At 41.6% G+C, this 18,606-nt stretch overlaps 1 protein-coding gene across 1 annotated transcript in view; it reads left to right on the forward strand.

Moving 5' to 3' along the window:
• Positions 1-18,606, forward strand: part of mcmdc2 (minichromosome maintenance domain containing 2) — a 64,584-nt gene that overhangs the window by 12,222 nt on the left and 33,756 nt on the right. Inside the window, exons 2-5 of the mRNA XM_067980273.1 lie at positions 11,999-12,129; positions 12,281-12,340; positions 16,732-16,927; positions 17,791-17,913. Coding sequence (XP_067836374.1) covers positions 11,999-12,129; positions 12,281-12,340; positions 16,732-16,927; positions 17,791-17,913 — 510 coding nt within the window. The remainder of the gene's footprint in view (positions 1-11,998; positions 12,130-12,280; positions 12,341-16,731; positions 16,928-17,790; positions 17,914-18,606) is intronic.

Consider the following 18,606-nt stretch of genomic DNA (forward strand, 5'->3'; position numbering starts at 1 on the left):
ATTACCCCCGACACCATGAGCTTTTTTTTGTATTCGTTCATGGGATGTGGGCGTCGCTGGCGAGGCCGGCATTTATTGCCCATCCCTAATTGCCCTTGAGAAGATGGTGGTGAGCCACCTTCTTGAACCGCTGCAGTCCGTGTGGTGACGGTTCTTCCACAGTGCTGTTAGGAAGGGAGTTCCAGGATTTTGACCCAGCGACAATGAAGGAACGGTGATATATTTCCAAGTCGGGATGGTGTGTGACTTGGAGGGGAATGTGCAGGTGGTGTTGTTCCCATGTGCCTGCTGCTCTTGTCCTTCTAGGTGGTAGAGGTCGCGGGTTTGCGAGGTGCTGTCGAAGAAGCCTTGGTGAGTTGCTGCAGTACATCCTGTGGATGGTACACACTGCAACCACAGTGCGCTGGTGGTGAAGGGAGTGAATATTTAGGGTGGTGGATGGGGTGCCAATCAAGCGGGCTGCTTTATCTTGGATGGTGTCGAGCTTCTTGAGTGTTGTTGGAGCTGCACTCATCCAAGCAAGTGGAGAATATTCCATCACACTGATCCGTTGGTTGTGGAATCGCTTAGCTCTGTCTATAGCATGTTGCTTCTGCTGTTTAGCATGCATGCAGTCCTGAGTTGTAGCTTCACCAGGTTGGCACCTCATTTTTCAGTACGCCTGGTGCTGCTCCTGGCATGCTCTTCTACACTCCTCATATGAACCAGGATTGATCCCCTGGCTTGTTGTTAATGGTAGAGTGGGGAATATGCCAGGCCATGAGGTTACAGATTGTGCTGAATACAATTATGCTGCTGCCGATGGCTCACAGTGCCTCATGGATGCCCAGTTTTGAGCTCCTTGATCTGTTCCGAATCTATCCCATTTAGCACGGTGGTAGTGCCACACAACACGTTGGATAGTGTCCTCAGTGCGAAGACGGGACTTCGTCTCCACGAGGACTCTGTGGTGGTCACTCCTCCCAATACTGTCATGGACAGATGCATTTGCGACAGGTTGATTGGTGAGGGTGAGGTCAAGTAAGTTTTTCCCTCGTGTTGGTTCGCTCACCACCTGCCACAGGCCCAGTCTGGCAGCTATGTCCTTCAGGACTCGGCCAGCTCGGTGAGTAGTGGTGCTACCGAGCCACTCTTGGTGATGGACATTGAAGTCCCCCACCCAGAGTACATTTTGTGCCCTTGCTACCCTCAGTGCTTCCTAACATGGAGGAGGACTGATTACATAAGAACATAAGAACATAAGAAATAGGAGCAGGAGGACAACACAGTGTGAACTGAGAGTTTGGTAAGTGTGGGAGTTTAAGGGTTAATCTCTTTAAAATCTAGTGCATATTGCTTTCAACTGTTTAAGTTCAATTGCTATCAACTGTTTAAGTTCAATTTTAAAGTTTAAATTTTTAAGTTTCTGTCAGGCTTCAGCAGAGAGAGGTGCTGCAGCAAGTTAATTGGTTAGCTAGATTAAACTGGTACTTGAAGGAGGGGCAGGCCTGACTCATCTGAGTCACGAACTGTAGAAATACAGGGGCCTGTCAGTGCGAACAGCACAGTGTGCGGACAACACAGTGTGAACTGAAAGTTCGGTAAGTGTGGGAGTTTGGTGAAGTGGGGGAAGGAGGTGCTGCTTTGCCTAACTTTTTCCCCAGTGCGGCAGTGGACCTGAGAGTAGAAGACTGAGATTGGGGAATAAAAGCAGCAGCAGACCTGCAACAAGAGATAACTACTGTGAGACGTCACAGGTGAGGCAGGAGAGTCCGAGAGGTGAGCACAGTATAAAAGGAGAGACCTAGAGCAGGAGGAGAGTCTGAGAGTCTAAGGCAAGTCATGGCAGCACAGCCCGCACCCGTGATATGCTCCTCCTGCACTATGTGGGAAGTCATGGACACTACCAGTGTCCCTGGCGACCATGTGTGCAGGAAGTATGTCCAGCTGCAGCTACTGGCTAACCGTCTTTCGGAGCTGGAGCTGCGGGTGGACTCACTGTGGAGCATCCGCGATGCTGAGACTATCGTGGATAGCACGTTTAGTGAGGTGGGCACACCGCAGGTAAAGATTACGCAGGCAGAAAGGAAATGGGTGACTGCCAGGCAAAGTAATAGGACTAGGCAGGTAGAGCAGGAGTCCCCTGGGGCCATCTCCCTCTCAAACAGATATTCTGCTTTGGATACTGTTGGGGGAGATGGCTTATCAGGGGAAAGCAGCAAGAGCCAGGTTCGGGGCACCACGGGTGGCTCTGCTGCACAGGAGGGGAGGAAGAAGAATGGCAGGGCTATAGTGATAGGGGATTCAATTGTAAGGGGAACAGATAGGCGTTTCTGCGGCCGCGAACGTGACTCCAGGATGGTATGTTGCCTCCCTGGTGCTAGGGTCAAGGATGTCACGGAGCGGCTGCAGGGCATTCTGGAGGGGGAGGGTGAACAGCCAGTAGTCGTGGTCCATATTGGTACCAACGACATAGGTAAAAAAAAGGGATGAGGTCCTGCAAGGTGAATTTAAGGAGTTAGGAGATAAATTAAAAAGCAAGACTTCAAAGGTGGTGATCTCAGGATTACTACCGGTGCCACGTGCTAGTGAGTATAGGAACAGAAGAATAGACAGGATGAATGCGTGGCTGCAGGGATGGTGTAGGAGGGAGGGATTTAGATTCCTGGGACATTGGGACCGGTTCTGGGGAAGGTGGGACCTGGACAAGTGTGACGGGTTACACCCGAGCAGGACTGGGACCAATGTCCTCGCGGGTGTGTTTGCTAGTGCTGTTGGGGAAGGTTTAAACTAGAGTGGCAGGGGGATGGGAACCTGAGCGGGGAGTCAGAAGGGAATAAAGTTGAGAGCAGCAAGAGAGGGGAAGACCCAGGGGAAATCTACAATACAAATAGTACAAACAGTTGTTCAAGAACAAGTAAAAGGGAAAAGCGTAGAGCAGCGGAAAGAAAGTGTACTTTAGGCACGACAGATAAAATAAAAACTAGAAGGCGTAAGGCGATTAACCCAGCATCAGAGCTGTGGCAGGGGTTTGGGAACCTGAGCAGGGAGACAGAGGAAAGCATGTCAGGGAGGGACAGAAGGTATGGAGTAAACGGTAAAGTGTTAAAAAAGGAAAAAGCAGGAACTAAGTGAAACAAAACATATTTGAAAGTTCTTTATCTGAATGCACGTAGCATTCGTAACAAAATGGACGAGTTAACGGCACAAATAACTACGTATGGGTATGATCTTGTGGCCATTACAGAAACATGGCTGCAGGGTGACAATGACTGGGAATTAAATATGCCAGGGTATTTAACAATCAGGAAGGACAGGCAGGAAGGAAGGGGAGGTGGGGTGGCTATGTTAATAAAGGAAGGAATCACTGTAATACAGAGAAATGATATTGGGACAAAGGATCAGGATAATGAAACAGTTTGGGTAGAGATAAGGAATAATAAGGGGAAAAAAACATTAGTGGGCGTAGTATATAGGCCTCCTAATAGTTGCAACTCTGCTGGAAGAAGTATTAATCAGGAAATAGTCGGGGCATGTAATAAGGGAACAGCTATAATTATGGGGGATTTTAACTATCATATTAACTGGACAAATCAAATTGGGCAGGGCAGCCTTGAGGAAGAGTTTATTGAGTGTATTAGGGATGGATTTCTTGAGCAGTATGTAACTGATCCTACAAGCGGGCAAGCAACCTTGGACCTGGTCCTGTGTAATGAGCCAGGATTAATTAATAATGTCCTAGTTAAGGATCCCCTTGGAATGAGTGACCATAATATGGTTACATTCCATATCCAATTAGAGGGTGAGAATGTTGGTTCTCAAACAAGCGTACTGAGCTTGAATAAAGGAGACTATGATGGTATGAGAGCGGAATTGATTAAAGTGGACTGGGAAAATAGATTAAAGGGTAAGACGGTATATGAGCAGTGGTGTTCATTTAAGGAGTTATTTTACAACTTTCAAAAAATATATATTCCACTGAGGAAAAAAGGGTGTAAAAGAAATGACAGCCATCCGTGGCTAAGTAAAGAAATTAAGGATAGTATCCGACTAAAAACAAGGACATATAAGGTAGCCAAACTTAGTGAGAGGATAGAAGATTGAGAAGTCTTCAAAAGACAGCAAAAAGTAACTAAAGGATTGATTAAGAAAGGGAAGATAGATTATGAAAATAAATTAGCAAAAAATATAAAAACAGATAGCAAGAGTTTCTATAGTTATATAAAAAGAAAAAGGGTGGTTAAGGCAAACATAGGTCCCTTAGAGGATGAGACCGGGAAATTAATGGTGGGAAACATGGAGATGGCAAAAATGCTGAACAAATATTTTGTTTCAGTCTTTACGGTAGAGGACACTAAGAATATCCCAACACTGGACAAACAGGGGGCTCTAGGGGGGGAGGAGCTAAATACGATTAAAATCACTAAGGAATTGGTACTCAGTAAATTAATGGGACTCAAGGCGGATAAATCCCCTGGACCTGATGGCTTCCATCCTAGGGTCTTGAGGGAAGTGGCAGTAGGGATTGTGGATGCTTTGGTAATAATTTTCCAAAATTCTCTGGACTCGGCAAAGGTCCTGGCAGATTGGAAAACTGCTAATGTAACACCCTTATTTAAAAAGGGTAGTAGGCAGAAGGCTGGAAATTATAGACCAGTTAGCCTAACATCTGTGGTGGGTAACATTTTGGAGTCTATTATTAAGGAGACAGTAGCGGAACATTTGGATAAACATAATTTAATAGGACAAAGTCAGCATGGCTTTATGAAGGGGAAGTCATGTCTGACAAATTTGTTGAGTTCTTTGAGGACATAACGTACAGGGTGGATAAAGGGGAACCAGTGGACGTAGTGTATTTAGACTTCCAGAAGGCATTCGACAAGGTGCCACACAAAAGATTATTGCTCAAGATAAAGAAACACTGGATTGGGGGTAATATTCTGGCATGGGTGGAGGATTGGTTATCTAACAGGAAGCAGAGAGTTGGGATAAATGGTTCATTCTCGGACTGGCAACCAGTAGCCAGTGGTGTTCCGCAGGGGTCGGTGCTGGGTCCCCAACTCTTTACAATCTATATTAACGATTTGGAGGAGGGGACCGAGTGTAACATATCAAAGTTTGCAGATGATACAAAAATGGGAGGGAAAGTAGAGAGTGAGGAGGACATAAAAAACCGACAAGGGGATATAGACAGGCTGGGTGAGTGGGCAGAGATTTGGCAGATGCAATACAATATTGGAAAATGTGAGGTTATGCACTTATTGGTAGGGGGATAGAATATAAAAACAGGGAGGTATTGCTGCAGTTATATAAGGTATTGGTGAGACCGCACCTGGAATACTGCATACAGTTTTGGTGTCCATACTTAAGAAAAGACATACTTGCTCTCGAGGCAGTACAAAGAAGGTTCACTCGGTTAATCCCGGGGATGAGGGGGTGGACATAGGAGGAGAGGTTGAGTAGATTGGGACTCTACTCATTGGAGTTCAAAAGAATGAGAGGCGATCTTATTGAAACATATAAGATTGTGAAGGGGCTTGATCGGGTGGATGCGGTAAGGATGTTCCCAAGGATGGGTGAAACTAGAACGAGGGGGCATAATCTTAGAATAAGGGGCTGCTCTTTGAAAACTGAGATGAGGAGAAACTTCTTCACTCAGAGGGTAGTAGGTCTGTGGAATTTGCTGCCCCAGGAAGCTGTGGAAGCTACATCATTAAATAAATTTAAAACAGAAATAGACAGTTTCCTAGAAGTAAAGGGAATTAGGGGTTACGGGGAGCGGGCAGGAAATTGGACATGAATTTAGATTTGAGGTTAGGATCAAATCAGCCATGATCTTGTTGAATGGCAGAGCAGGCTCGAGGGGCTGAGGGAGGACAGTAGGTGGTAATCAGCAGGAGGTCTCCTTATCCATGTTTGACTTGATGCCATGAGATTTCATGGGGTCCAGAGTCAATGTTGAGGACTCCCAAGGCCACTCCCTCCTGACTGTATATCACTGTACCACCACCTCTGGTGGGACAGGATATACCCAGGGATCGTGATGGAAGAGTCTGGGACATTGGCTGAAAGGTATGATTCTGTGAGTATGGCTATATCAGGCTGTTGCTTGACTAGTATGTGGGACAGCTCTCCCAATTTTGGCACAAGTCCCCCAATGTTGGTGAGGAGGACCTTGCAGGGTTGACTGGGGCTTGGTTTGCGGTTGTCGTGTCCAGTGCCGGGTGGTCCGTCTGGTTTTATTCTTATTATGACTTTTCGTAGCAAGATTTTACAACTGAGTGGCTTGCTAGGCCATTTCAGAATTAACCACATTGCTGTGGGTCTGGAGTCACATATTGGCCAGACTGGGTAAGGATGGCAGGTTTCCTTCCCTAAAGGGCATTAGTGAACCAGATGGGTTTTTATGACAATCCAGTAGTTTCATAGCCACCGTTATTGATACTAGTATTTTAATTCCAGATTTTTGTTTAATTAATTGAATTTAAATTCGCCAGCTGCCATGGCAGGATTTGAACTTTTGACTCGGATTTTAGTCCGGGCCTCTGGATTATTAGTCCAGTAACATAACCACTATGCTACCATACCCCATGTGCAGTCGCCTTTTATGTGGCACCTCATCGAATGCCTTTTGGAAATTCAAATACACTGCAAGTACTGGTTCCCCTTTATCCACCCTGCTTATTACTTCCTCAAAGAACTCTGATAAATTTGCCAAACACTATTTCCCTTTCATAAAACCATGTTGACTTTCCTTGATTTTATTTTGAGTCTCTAAATGTCCTGCTACTATTTCCTTAATAATTGATTCTAGCATCTTCCCAATGAGAGATGTTAGGCGAATTGGCCTATAGTTACCTGCTTTCTGTCTCCCTCCTTTCTTGAATAGGGGCGTTACGTTTGCGGTTTTCCAATCCGCTGGGACCTTACCAGAATCTAGTATATTTTGGAAGATTACAACCAATACATCCACTATCTCTGTCGCCACTTCTTTTAAGACCCTCGGATGCAAGCTGTCGGGTCCAGGGGACTTGTCAGCCTGCAGACCCATTAGTTTGCCTAGTACTTTTTCTCTAGTGATAGTGATTGTTTTTAGATCCTCCCTCCCCTTTGCCCCTTGATTATCTACTATTATTGGTATGGTTTTGGTGTCTTCTACTGTGAAGACAGATACAAAATATCTGCTCAATGCCTCTGCCATTTCCTTGTTTTCCGTTATTATTTACCCAGTCTCATCCTGTAAGGGACCTATACTTACTTTAGCTACTCTCTTCCTTCTTATATACTTGTAAAAGCTTTTACTGTCAGTTTTTATATTTCTTGCTAGTTTACTCTAAATCTATTTTATCCCTTTTTTTAGACCTCCTTTGCTGGTTTCTAAAGTTTTCCCAATCTTCGGGCTTAGCACTAATCTTTGCCACGTTGTATGCCTTTTCTTTTAACTTGATACCATCCTTAACTTCCTTAGTTAGCCATGGTTGTTACACCCTTCTCGTGGAGTCTTTCCTCCTTACTGGGATATATTTTTGTTGAGAGTCATAAAATATCTTTTTAAATGTCTGCCACTGCTTCTCCACCGTCATACCTTCTAATCTGTTTTCCCAGTCCACTTTAGCCAACTCTGTCCTCATGCCATTGTAATTACCCTTATTTAGGTTTAATACAGTAGTTTCAGATCCAAGATCTTCACTCTCAAACTGGATGTGAAATTCTATCATATTATGATCACTGTTTCCTAAAGGATCCTTTACTTTGAGGTCATTAATTAATCCTATCTCATTACCCATTACCAGATCTAAAATGGCCTGTTCCCTGGTTGGTTCCACAATGTATTGTTCTAAGAAACAGTCCTGAATACACTCTATTAACTCATCCTCAGGGCTACTTTTGCCAATTTGATTTGCCTAATCTATATGAAAGTTAAAATGGCCTATGATTATTGCATTACCTTTTTTACAAGCCCCCATTATTTCTTGGTTTATATTTTGCCCTACAGTGTAGCTACTGTTAGGGGGCCTATAGACTACTCTCACCAGTGATTTCTTACCCTTGCTATTTCTTACCTCCACCCAAATTGATTCTACATCTTGATCTTCTGACCCAAGATCATTTCTCACTATTGTATTAATTTCATCCTTTATTAACAGAGCTACCCCACCACCTTTTCCTTTCTTCCTATCCTTCCGAAATGTTAAATAACCCTGAATATTTAGCTCCCAACCTTGGTCACCATGCAACCACGACTCTGTAAAGGCAACGAGATCATACCCATTTGTTTTTATTTGTGCCGTCAATTCATCTATCTTATTATGCTGCATGTATTCAGATAAAGAACCTTTAATTTTGTCTTTTTACCATTTTTACCATTTTTTTCCTACTCTGACCCCATTTAAGTAATTTACCTAATTTAGTATCTTCTTGCATAACTTTGTCAAATGCTTTTTGAAAGTAAAGGTACACCACCTCATAGGGCTTTCCTCAGTAAACCTGTGATGTCACTTCCTCAAAAAAAAAGTCAAGGAGGTTGGTCAGGGAGGATCTTCCCTTTCTGAGTCCATGTTGGCTGCTGCTTGCAAGGTTATTATCATACAGATAATCCTTAAATTCCTTCTTGATGCTCATTTCCATGATTTTGAGTAAGACTAATGGGTTTGAAGTTGTGCAGGTCTATTGCCCTTTTTTGAAAATGGGCATCACATTAGCATGTATCCAATCTACTGGGACTTCCCCAGAATTCATTGACTGCCTCATTATGACCTCACAAATCTCATCCCTTAATAGTCAAAGATGAATACAACCCATCCCTAGTCACTTTTGAGCCTTTTAAACCTGCTCAGGCCTTGCATCTCTTTTATGCCAAAGTCATTAATTTTCCTTGGAGTCTTGCTATATTGGGAGTGCATGTTGCTCATATATTGCCCAGTGAATACATGGAAGAAATAATCACTTAGGATCTGCATAATATAATTAATTTACTAATAATAGTTAATATACAAAGCCCTATGAGGTGGTGTACCTTTACTTTCAAAAAGCATTTGGCAAAGTTATGCAAGAAGATATTAAATGAGGTAAATTACTTAAATGGGGTCAGAGTAGGTAAAAATGGTAAAAAGACAAAATTAAAGGTTCTTTACTAAACAACCTCAGTCAGTTTGTTCAAACCGTTCCCTAATTTCCTTGAAGCATTCCTTTTTCAAATTATATACCTGGTCCTCTGTATTTCTGAAGCATGTTCAACTTCATCATTCTGTGATTGACATTTCTCAAGGGTGCCGTGACTTCTATATCCTGCATGTTATCTGGGTCATTTACCAATATCAAGTCAAGATATGTATTCCAATGGCTTCCTTGACATATTGGGTCATGAAATAGTCACAGTACATTTACCAACTCGAATTTTGAATCACTTGGATACTTCCATTTCATACTTGGCTGATTGAAGATTCCATTAAAATGACCATCCTGTTTGCACCTATTCTTCTTATCAATAGGCTTCTTGGTAAGTCACCATCCTTCCAATAATCATAGAAAATACAGGACAGAAGGGAGCCAGTGCTAGATCTTCAACTGGAGCAATCTACTCTAATTCTAATTATATTTCCCTCCCATTTACTGACATCTGCTACTTTTTTGCCCATTCTACCATCTTATCAATATCCCCTTGCAGCTTTCTTCCTCAGAATTATTTACTATGCCTCCTATTTTAATATCATCTGCAAATTTGGACACCGCTCCTTCTTGGCCTAATCATTGATGTACACAGTGAACAGAAGGCAAATAGCAATCGTACTGGATGTATGGTTGCTGGGTAACCATGGCTACCTTATAGAGCCCTGGCTATTACCACCGGTTAGGAACCCATACACCAAGGGAGAGAGAAAGTGCAAAGATATATGTGCGCCCACCCAAATTCTGTTGGTAGGCAGATTCTGCCGTCTAGACATCTCGGGTGGGATAATGCTCTCTAGCTTTGAGATGTTCTCCAAAATTACCTGCATCTGCCGTATCCTGCATAATTTTGCAATCTAGAGAGGGCAACCCATTCAGCAAGAGAAACAGGAAGGTGGGCCTACAGTCTTAGAAGTGGAAAAGGAAGATGAAATAACAGAGGCTGCTATGCAGTCAGGCAGACTATTCCATCAATCCTTGATTGACAGGACTTTTCCTATTGTCCTATCTGCACTATACTAGCTAGCATTACCAGCATGCTGAGCCTAGTCCCCACTGCCTTTACCACCCCCCAAGCATATTCCCTCCCACCAGCAACATTAATATGTCCAGTCTGAGAATAAATCTATACAGTACATTCCAAAGGAGGTGCTGTCAGTTTATTTCCCTAACCAACTTCTGCTAAAATGTTTCGTACCCTAGTGCTTACCCTTGGTGAGAGTATAGAGAGTGTGTTAACGACTACCCAATCTCATACTCCTAAATGCCACCTCAGTGGGAGGAGCAAATGTAATAGCACGCTGCTGCTCCTCAATGAGGACTTCATGACTTCTGCTGGGTCCTGAGATAGCCCTGCAATGATTGTGAGTATGTAGGCTCCTGCACTATCCCCTAGCCTCTTGAGGCCAGAAGTGAAAGTCTTCTACAAATTGGAGCCCACGATCCCAGTAACACAACAACGCTTGCATTCTTTGTTCTTAGAGGCTCCCTTGCAGATGGTAGTATGGCCATCTACCTATGCTGAACGTCCTCCAGAAGCATGAAATGGTCAGCAGCAAAATTACATGAATTCACCATTTTTATTGGGGTTAATTACAATCTATGAAAAAAGATAATTAACTTTTTTTTGAAAAAGGAGGAAAACATGGCCTTTAGTCTTTTAGTCAAATTCTTTAAAGAGCAGTTAACAGTAAGGAATTAGTTTTCATGTAAAGTATTTGTTCTCTTACTTTCGTCATAACTCTGTTTCTTTCTCCACAGATGCTGCCTCATTTACTGAGCTTTCCAGCATTTTCTGTTTTTATTTCAGATTTCCAGCATCCATAGTATTTTGCTTTTGATTCAGAAATCAAGCTTTTGGTTACCTGTCCAACTAAGAAAGAACAAATCAAACGGACTGCAGCATTCAAGAAGCTCACCACCACCTTCTCAAGGGCAATTAAGGATCGGCAACAAATGCCGGCTTTGCCAGTGCTGCCCACATCCCATGAACGAATAAAAAAAAGTGTACAGAGATCTGACAAGAAAATCAGGCTCAAGGAGTGAGAGCTCCCTGCTTAAGTTAAATGCTGACTAGTTTCAGAGAAATTTCTAGTCAGAGTAGTGTAGTAAGCCTGTTAACAGGGATAGTGTGGCATACTCTTGTCATTTTCTGTTATGAGGAACATTATGAAATGGATTAAAAATCGCTGTAAACATTGTTGTGTTCATTCGCATGTGTAAAACAAGTCAGCCTGATAATTGGCCATGTCTCATTAGAGTGTGTATCAGCCTGTCTTCCAAAATTCAGGAGAAGCATGTGGGGGCACCATTGAGATTACAGTATCTAGTGCACCGATCAAGGGATTTCACTGTTATAACCCCTGAGCCACACTATCATATAACTAGATACTGGGCAGTAAAAATAACTCCTGAATATAAAGGACGTGGGGTCTATTTATGGGAGAAACTGGTATTGCTGAACACAAGAGAATATTTGGTGCAGACCAAAATTTGTAAAATTGTTCTTTAATTGAAAAAGTGACATCTGACTTGGGTTTCCTTGCAAAACATATCCATCAGTGACAACTTTATGGCTGTGTACATGCTGATCAGGAGTAGTCTTTTTTGTTTAGATTTATTGCACTGCATTTTGCTATGTTTATGTTTAAGTTCATACAATTGTCAGTGTTATTGATTAAAATTCAGACCAAAAGAAAATTCTAGTCAGTTATTCCATGTTAAATTATTAGTCTTAGACATTAGCATCATCCATTTACCAATCCTGACCTGTATGCATGTAAATTTATTTCAGCACTCTTGTTGGCTTAGAGTTTATACATATTTGGTCTAAAATATATTTATTTTACAGATTCCGAACAGTGTCATGCTGTTTATCGCTTCATTATTTGTGTGAATCCATCTGACCTGACAGAGCTGGATGCAAGGCTTGGTAACTGTGTCCTTCATCAGCCGATAAGAGCTGCGTGTTTGTTTCAGTCTGTGAGTAAAAAAAGAAAAATTCTGAACAATGCAAATGGTGCTAACAATATGATGTTTACATTTTTAAATTCCGGTTTCCTCAATTCATATTGCCTAATTTAGGATTCCCATTTTTGGGAAGTATCTCAGTTTGAGCACATGTGTCTTTCAGGTTTGCTTTACATCTATCAAGACATTGTCATTAATTCAACAATTAGAAACAGAAAACCAGGTAAATAGGTCCATCAAAATTAGATTAAACTTAATCTAGTCTAATGAACTGTTTGTATTCTTCACATATGGGATGCAGAGAATATCTTTTCTGAGCCTGTACTGCACTCGCTTTTCAAGTCACATTTTACAAGGTCCTACGTTTCCAAATTTTAACCCTTTGGATGCTGAAAGATTCAATGAAATAAATGTTTCCATGGGCCAGCCAGTTTTGTAAGTTTTCAGTTCAGAAAACTGACACGGAAACAAGCATTAATATAATAAAGCTATTTAGGTATTAGGAATAGCTTCATTACTTTAATTATCAACCTAATACTACAAAATAAGTGGTTAAAACACAATTTTAAATAGAAAGGAAAGAAATTACAAACTTCAATTATATTTGCCCTTTCATTACTTTTTTCCATTCACGTCCCTTTCCCATTCTTTCTAACTTCACGTTCTTTCTCTGTTCTATTTTATGTTTAATTGTAGCTTTTTTCTACCTAATTTATTTTTTCTTTAGTTTATTTATCTAGCAGATTAGCATTAAACTTTTCACTTATCTTTCAGTTCCTTTCTCCTGGTGGGGGCAACTTTTTAAAAAGTGGATTTTGATCAGTTAAAAATGTAGCCAATTGAAAAGAGTAAAGATTGCATTTTTATGGGCCAAAATAAGGAGTTACTTTGTCTGTTGCCAATTAAGGATTAATCCCTAAAAGAAATAGATGTGAAATAAATATATTATTCAGTGGCTCATGCAAATAATACTTTGTTTTTAGGTCAGACTGATATCTCATGTAAAAATTGATAGACTCGCCAATGATTGTGTGATTTTTGAGTCTGGTGATAGTGCCTGCTATAGTTGCAGCATTTTATTTCATCACCTCTCCAGTACATCATCAAAAATAATAAACAGGTTTGTAGAGCCTAAGTAAAAGGAAAATGCATTGATATATAACCAGGAAAGATACTGAGGCCCATGTTTATGTTGCAGCCATTGGCCTGAGACTGGCAGACCTTAGTTATATCACCTGTCTCTAAATTGAACTCTCAAGACTTGGAGCGCTGGGCATGCTTCCTTATAAAAACATGCGCAGAACCCCATTCCCAGCTAGCAGATGAAAAAACAAACATATATTTCTGAGAATGCCAGAGAAAGACTGGAGTTTCTGTACTTTCAAAACATTTAAAACAGCTCCACAAAGGTTTTCATTTACTCAAAGATGTAATAGAAAAACATCTAGAAACTGAAAATATAATAGTCACCACGGATTTCAAAAGGGATAGTCATGCTTGACCAACCTTATTGAATTCTTTGAAGAAGTAACAGAAAGAGTAGACAAGGGTAATGCAGTAGCTGTAATATATTTGGATTTTCAAAAGCACTTCGATAAGGTACCGCATTGTAGACTCATGACTAAGGTCAGAGCATGTGGAATCAGGGAACAGGTAACAAAATGGAGAGCAAGTTGGCTACAAAACAGAAAACAGAGAGTAGGGATTAAGGGTAGCTACTCAGACTGGCAAAAGGTGGGAAGTGGTATTCCACAGGGATCGGTGCTGGAACCACTTGTTCACAATTTACATTAACGTGAATCGGAATCAGAAGTACAATTTCAAAATTTGCAGACGACACCAAATTGGGGGGTGTAGTTAATACAAAGGAAGAATATGACAAAATACAAGAAGACATTAATAAACTTGCAGAATGGGCATGTAATTGGCAAATGAATTTCAATGTAGATTAGTGTGAAGTGGTAGGAAGAATAAGGAGGCCACATATTGCTTGAATAAAAAGAGTCTAAATGGGGTAGAGGAGCAATGGGATCTAGTGGTACAGATACATAAATCACTAAAGGTAGCGATGCAGGTTAATAAAGCCTTAAAAAAGGCAAACCAAGCACTGTGGTTCATTTCTAGGGGGATAGAATTGAAAAGCAGAGAAGTTATCTTAAACTTGTACAGAACCTTGGTTAGACCACATTTGAAATACTTTGCACTGTTCTGTTCTCCATATTATAAAAAGGATAAAGAGGCACTAGAGAAGCTGTAAAAAAGATTCACAAGGATGACACCAGAACTGAGAGGATATCCTTATCAGGAAAGGATGAACAGGCTCTAGAAAAGAGAAGGTTGAGGGGTGACCAGATAAAGGTCTTTAAGACAATGAAATAGTTTGATAGGGTAGATATAATGAAAATGTTTCCACTTGTGGGGGCGTCCGAAACTAGAGGTCATAAATATAAAATAGTCACCAATAAATCCAATAGGGAATTCAGGAGAAACTTCTCTACCCAAAAAGTGATAAGAATGTGGAAGTAGTTGAGGTGAATAGCATAGATGCATTTAAGGGTTGAAGATAACCACATGAGGAAGAAAGGAATAGAAGGGTATGCTGATAAGGTTAGATGAAGAGGGGTGGGAGGAGGCACGTGTGGAGCATAAATGCCGGCATAGACCAGTTCGGCCGAATGGCCTTTTTCTGTGCTGTAGACTTGTGTAACAAATTGCCCATGAGGTCAATGGGACTACTTGAGCACTTCTTAAACTAGGTTTGGCATCATACTGGAAACTGCTTTGTAGTGATGCACATGTGGCAGTATAACTACACACTAAGGGGGTAATTTTAATGCCCAGGTTGGGTTGTGGGGGGGTGGGGGGGTTAAAAATAAAGAAATCGGAAACCCGACCCCAACGTTCATTTCCGGTTTTAAAAGAAGCAAGTTGGGGGGTGGGCAACTAACCTGCTCACCGGAGGGCGGGTCCATCCTTAAAATATTTTAAAGAGGCTGCTTGTCTCAAGTTTAACCTCTTTCGCATTTATCTCCGGGGGCCAGGTTTTCCAGGCTTTGGGAAACCCGACAGCTGAAGGGAGATGAGAACAGCTGAATGGAACAGTTAAGTGCCTATCTAGCACTGCTTGTGGGCCAGAAGGAGCAGGAGTGCTACCCCCCGGCTCACCAAGCTTACCTGCTTCCATCCCCGTGATCGGACCCCCTCGATTTCCCACCCTTTGATTGGACCCCCAATATCCGACCCCCCATGCCCGATGTCCAACTCACCTACTACCTCTGATGTCCAACTCCGCCCACCCCCCCACCCCCAATCTCCTCCCAGCTTCAGACCATCTTGATCTCCTCCTCCAGCCCGGCAATCTTCTCCCCGGCCCCCTGATGTCCTCTCCAGTCCCGCCCCGATATTCTCCATGGCCCCCCCCCCCCCCCCCGATATCGTCCATGGCCCATGATCTCTCCTTCCCTCCTTCCTCTCTGCGGCTGCGGCCTGGTGCCGCAGGCTTTCCCACCCGCAGCCAGCCAGCCTCTTAATGTGGCTGGCTGTGGGCGTGAAACCGATTTGAAAAATTTAAAACAGGTCCTGCCTTTAAATTCGCCAGGACCTCCCGGAAACCCGAATTTCTGGGTTTCCTGGCCGCTAAATCTATCCCCCCGCTCGCTCCCTCCCCTCCTCCCCGTTATTAACAGAATCTAAGTGTGCAAAGACTTTTTGCAGCATTGAATTTTCTCCACATTTTTAACCTGGAAAATGTGGCATTCTGTTCTTTTGTCCTAGATTTATTTATTTTCTTTAACAAAAAATGAAACCGAAAAATTATCAGGAAAGTAAAAGAAAAACTGGAAGTAAACAACCCTCTGCAGTCTTGATCGCTGCAGCCTTGGTTTTATACTGGTCTACAATGCCACCAAATGTTAATCTTGGTACTACAATAGAATTATATACTATTTTAACTTATTAAGAATATAAATATTGACAGTATACCTTAGTTAGAATAGAAGGCCATTTAGCTTATCCACCTCTCCCAGTGGTTTAAGTCTGTGTTCAAGGTAAATAGTCTTCACAGAGCTGATTGTCATTCTTCCTCAGTTTCAGGTAAGAAAGACGTATTTATATAATGCCTTATCACATATCTCAGAAATGTGCTAAAGCACTTCACACACAATGGATTACTTTGAATGTAGGACTGTTGTTATTTAGGCAAACTACTGTCCATTTGCACACAGCAAGAATCCCACAAACAGCAACTGGACAAATGACCAGTTAATCTGTATTGATGGTGTTGGTTGAGGGAAGAATGTTGTTCAGGACACCAGGAGAATTCTTCACTCTTCTTCAAAAAGTGACATGGGATCGTTAACATCCATCTGAACTACAGGAACAAGCAGATAGAGCCCCAATTTAAGATCCCAACTGAAGGATGGCATCTTCAACAATGCAGCACTCCCTCATTACTGTCCTGAAGTGCCAGCCCTCATTATGTACTCAAATCCTTGAATGCACAACCTTCTGGCTTAGAGGCAAGAGTACTGATGACTTGAGCCAAATTGACACCAACAGAAATCTATTGTCAGTGATAAAACCAAATTGTTGATAACTTCATTTTATATTTTCAAGGTTAATGTTGTGCTAAAGCTGACACACTTACCTCCACTACCGAATTACTCACTTAACCTTTGTCAGTTCCCCCGTGGATACCAGCTGCTGAGGTATTATAAGATCGAAGGGGTGGTGATTGCAATGACGACCGTAACAAAATACACTCAAGGTGCAAGATTCCTTTGTTCTGAATCAAGCTGTCCCTTTTCAGCAGGTAAAAAAAGTCTGACTGGAAACTCATGCTCATGTTTTGAATGTTATTTCTATCCTTTTATACCAATTTCTACACATCTCTATAATTGTAGTTTGATTTGTTGCCTTAAATGTGAATCTGGAAATGTTGTAATTAAATATTTACAATTAATAATTGCAATCTGTTTTGTAAGCAAGATACAAAGTGCTTTTTCAAAGGGCTTTATTCCTTTTGTAAGTATTCTTACCCTTCCTCATTTTTAAGTTATGTTTTCCTCCCACAATACCTCTTTCAAATCAAGAGAGCAGGTAAATGACCCATTACCATTGTCAACCCTCTGCTTATACTATTCTTTAGCCAACCTCTAAAAAACCTCTTTAAAAAAAAAAGAAAGAAATTTCATTTATATAGTGCCTTTCACATCCTCAGGATATCCCAATTACTTTACAGTCAATGAATTTCTTTTGAAGTATCACTGTTGTTTGAGTATAGCAAGGTGCCACAAATAGATAAATGACCTATTGATAGATAAATAATCTATTTTAGTGGTGTTTTGTTTCTGGATGAATGTTGGTCAGGACCTTCTGACTCAGATGTGAGTGCTACCACTGAGCCAAGCTGACATTGAGTATATATGAGAGTAGCCAGCCCCGTTGAGTTAGAGTTTATCATTTGGGGAATTTTGGGTCCACACTCTATGACCTAGTATTCGAACACAGTGCATTAGCACATCAGTGTGGTTCCCCACCAGACTTTGTAAAGATGTTTTACACTGATGTTAAAATTGATCATATTTAATAAATATAGAATTCTGCAAGAGATTTGAATATGATATTATATTATTTGAATATTATATGTTAAAAATGTATATCATTGCATACTAGGCTTTCAGTATATTCGCGTGCATACTGTAGGTGCTACAGAATCGGCAACAGTGCGAAATGACTTCACGTGCACTTTGTGTAACTCTGCACTCAAGGAAGATGTGAAATTCAGAGTGCTGGGTGGTATGTGTATAATTCCTTATATTCTCAATTTGATTCCTTATATTCTCAGTTTAATTCACCATAGTATCATAGTGCTGGAGTCTATAATTAAGGATAGGGTGACTGAATACCTCGAGAATTTTCAGTTAATCAGAGAGAGCCAGCATGGATTTGTGAAAGGTAGGTCGTGCCTGACAAACCTGATTGAATTTTTTGAAGAGTTGACTAAAGTAGTGGACAGGGGAATGTCAATGGATGTTATTTATATGGACTTCCAGAAGGCATTTGATAAGGTCCCACATAAGAGACTGTTAGCTAAGATAGAAGCCCATGGAATCGAGGGAAAAGTACGGACTTGCTTAGGAAATTAGCTGAGCGAAAGGCGATGGACAGTAGGGATAATGGGAAGGTACTCACATTGGCAGGATGTGACTAGTGGAGTCCTGCAGGGATCTTTCTTGGGGCCTCTATTATTCACAATATTTATTAACGACTTAGATGAAGGCATAGAAAGTCTCATATCTAAGTTTGCCGATGACACAAAGATTGGTGGCATTGTAAGCAGTGTAGATGAAAACATAAAATTACAAAGGGATATTGACAGATTAGGTGAATGGGCAAAACTGTGGCAGATGGGTGGATAGAGAGAAACTATTTCTGCTGGTTGGGGATTCTAGGAGTAGGGGGCACAGTCTAAAAATTAGAGCCAGACCT

This window comes from Heptranchias perlo, chromosome 3 (genome assembly GCF_035084215.1).
Source record: "Heptranchias perlo isolate sHepPer1 chromosome 3, sHepPer1.hap1, whole genome shotgun sequence".
Taxonomy (NCBI): Eukaryota; Metazoa; Chordata; class Chondrichthyes; order Hexanchiformes; family Hexanchidae; genus Heptranchias; species Heptranchias perlo.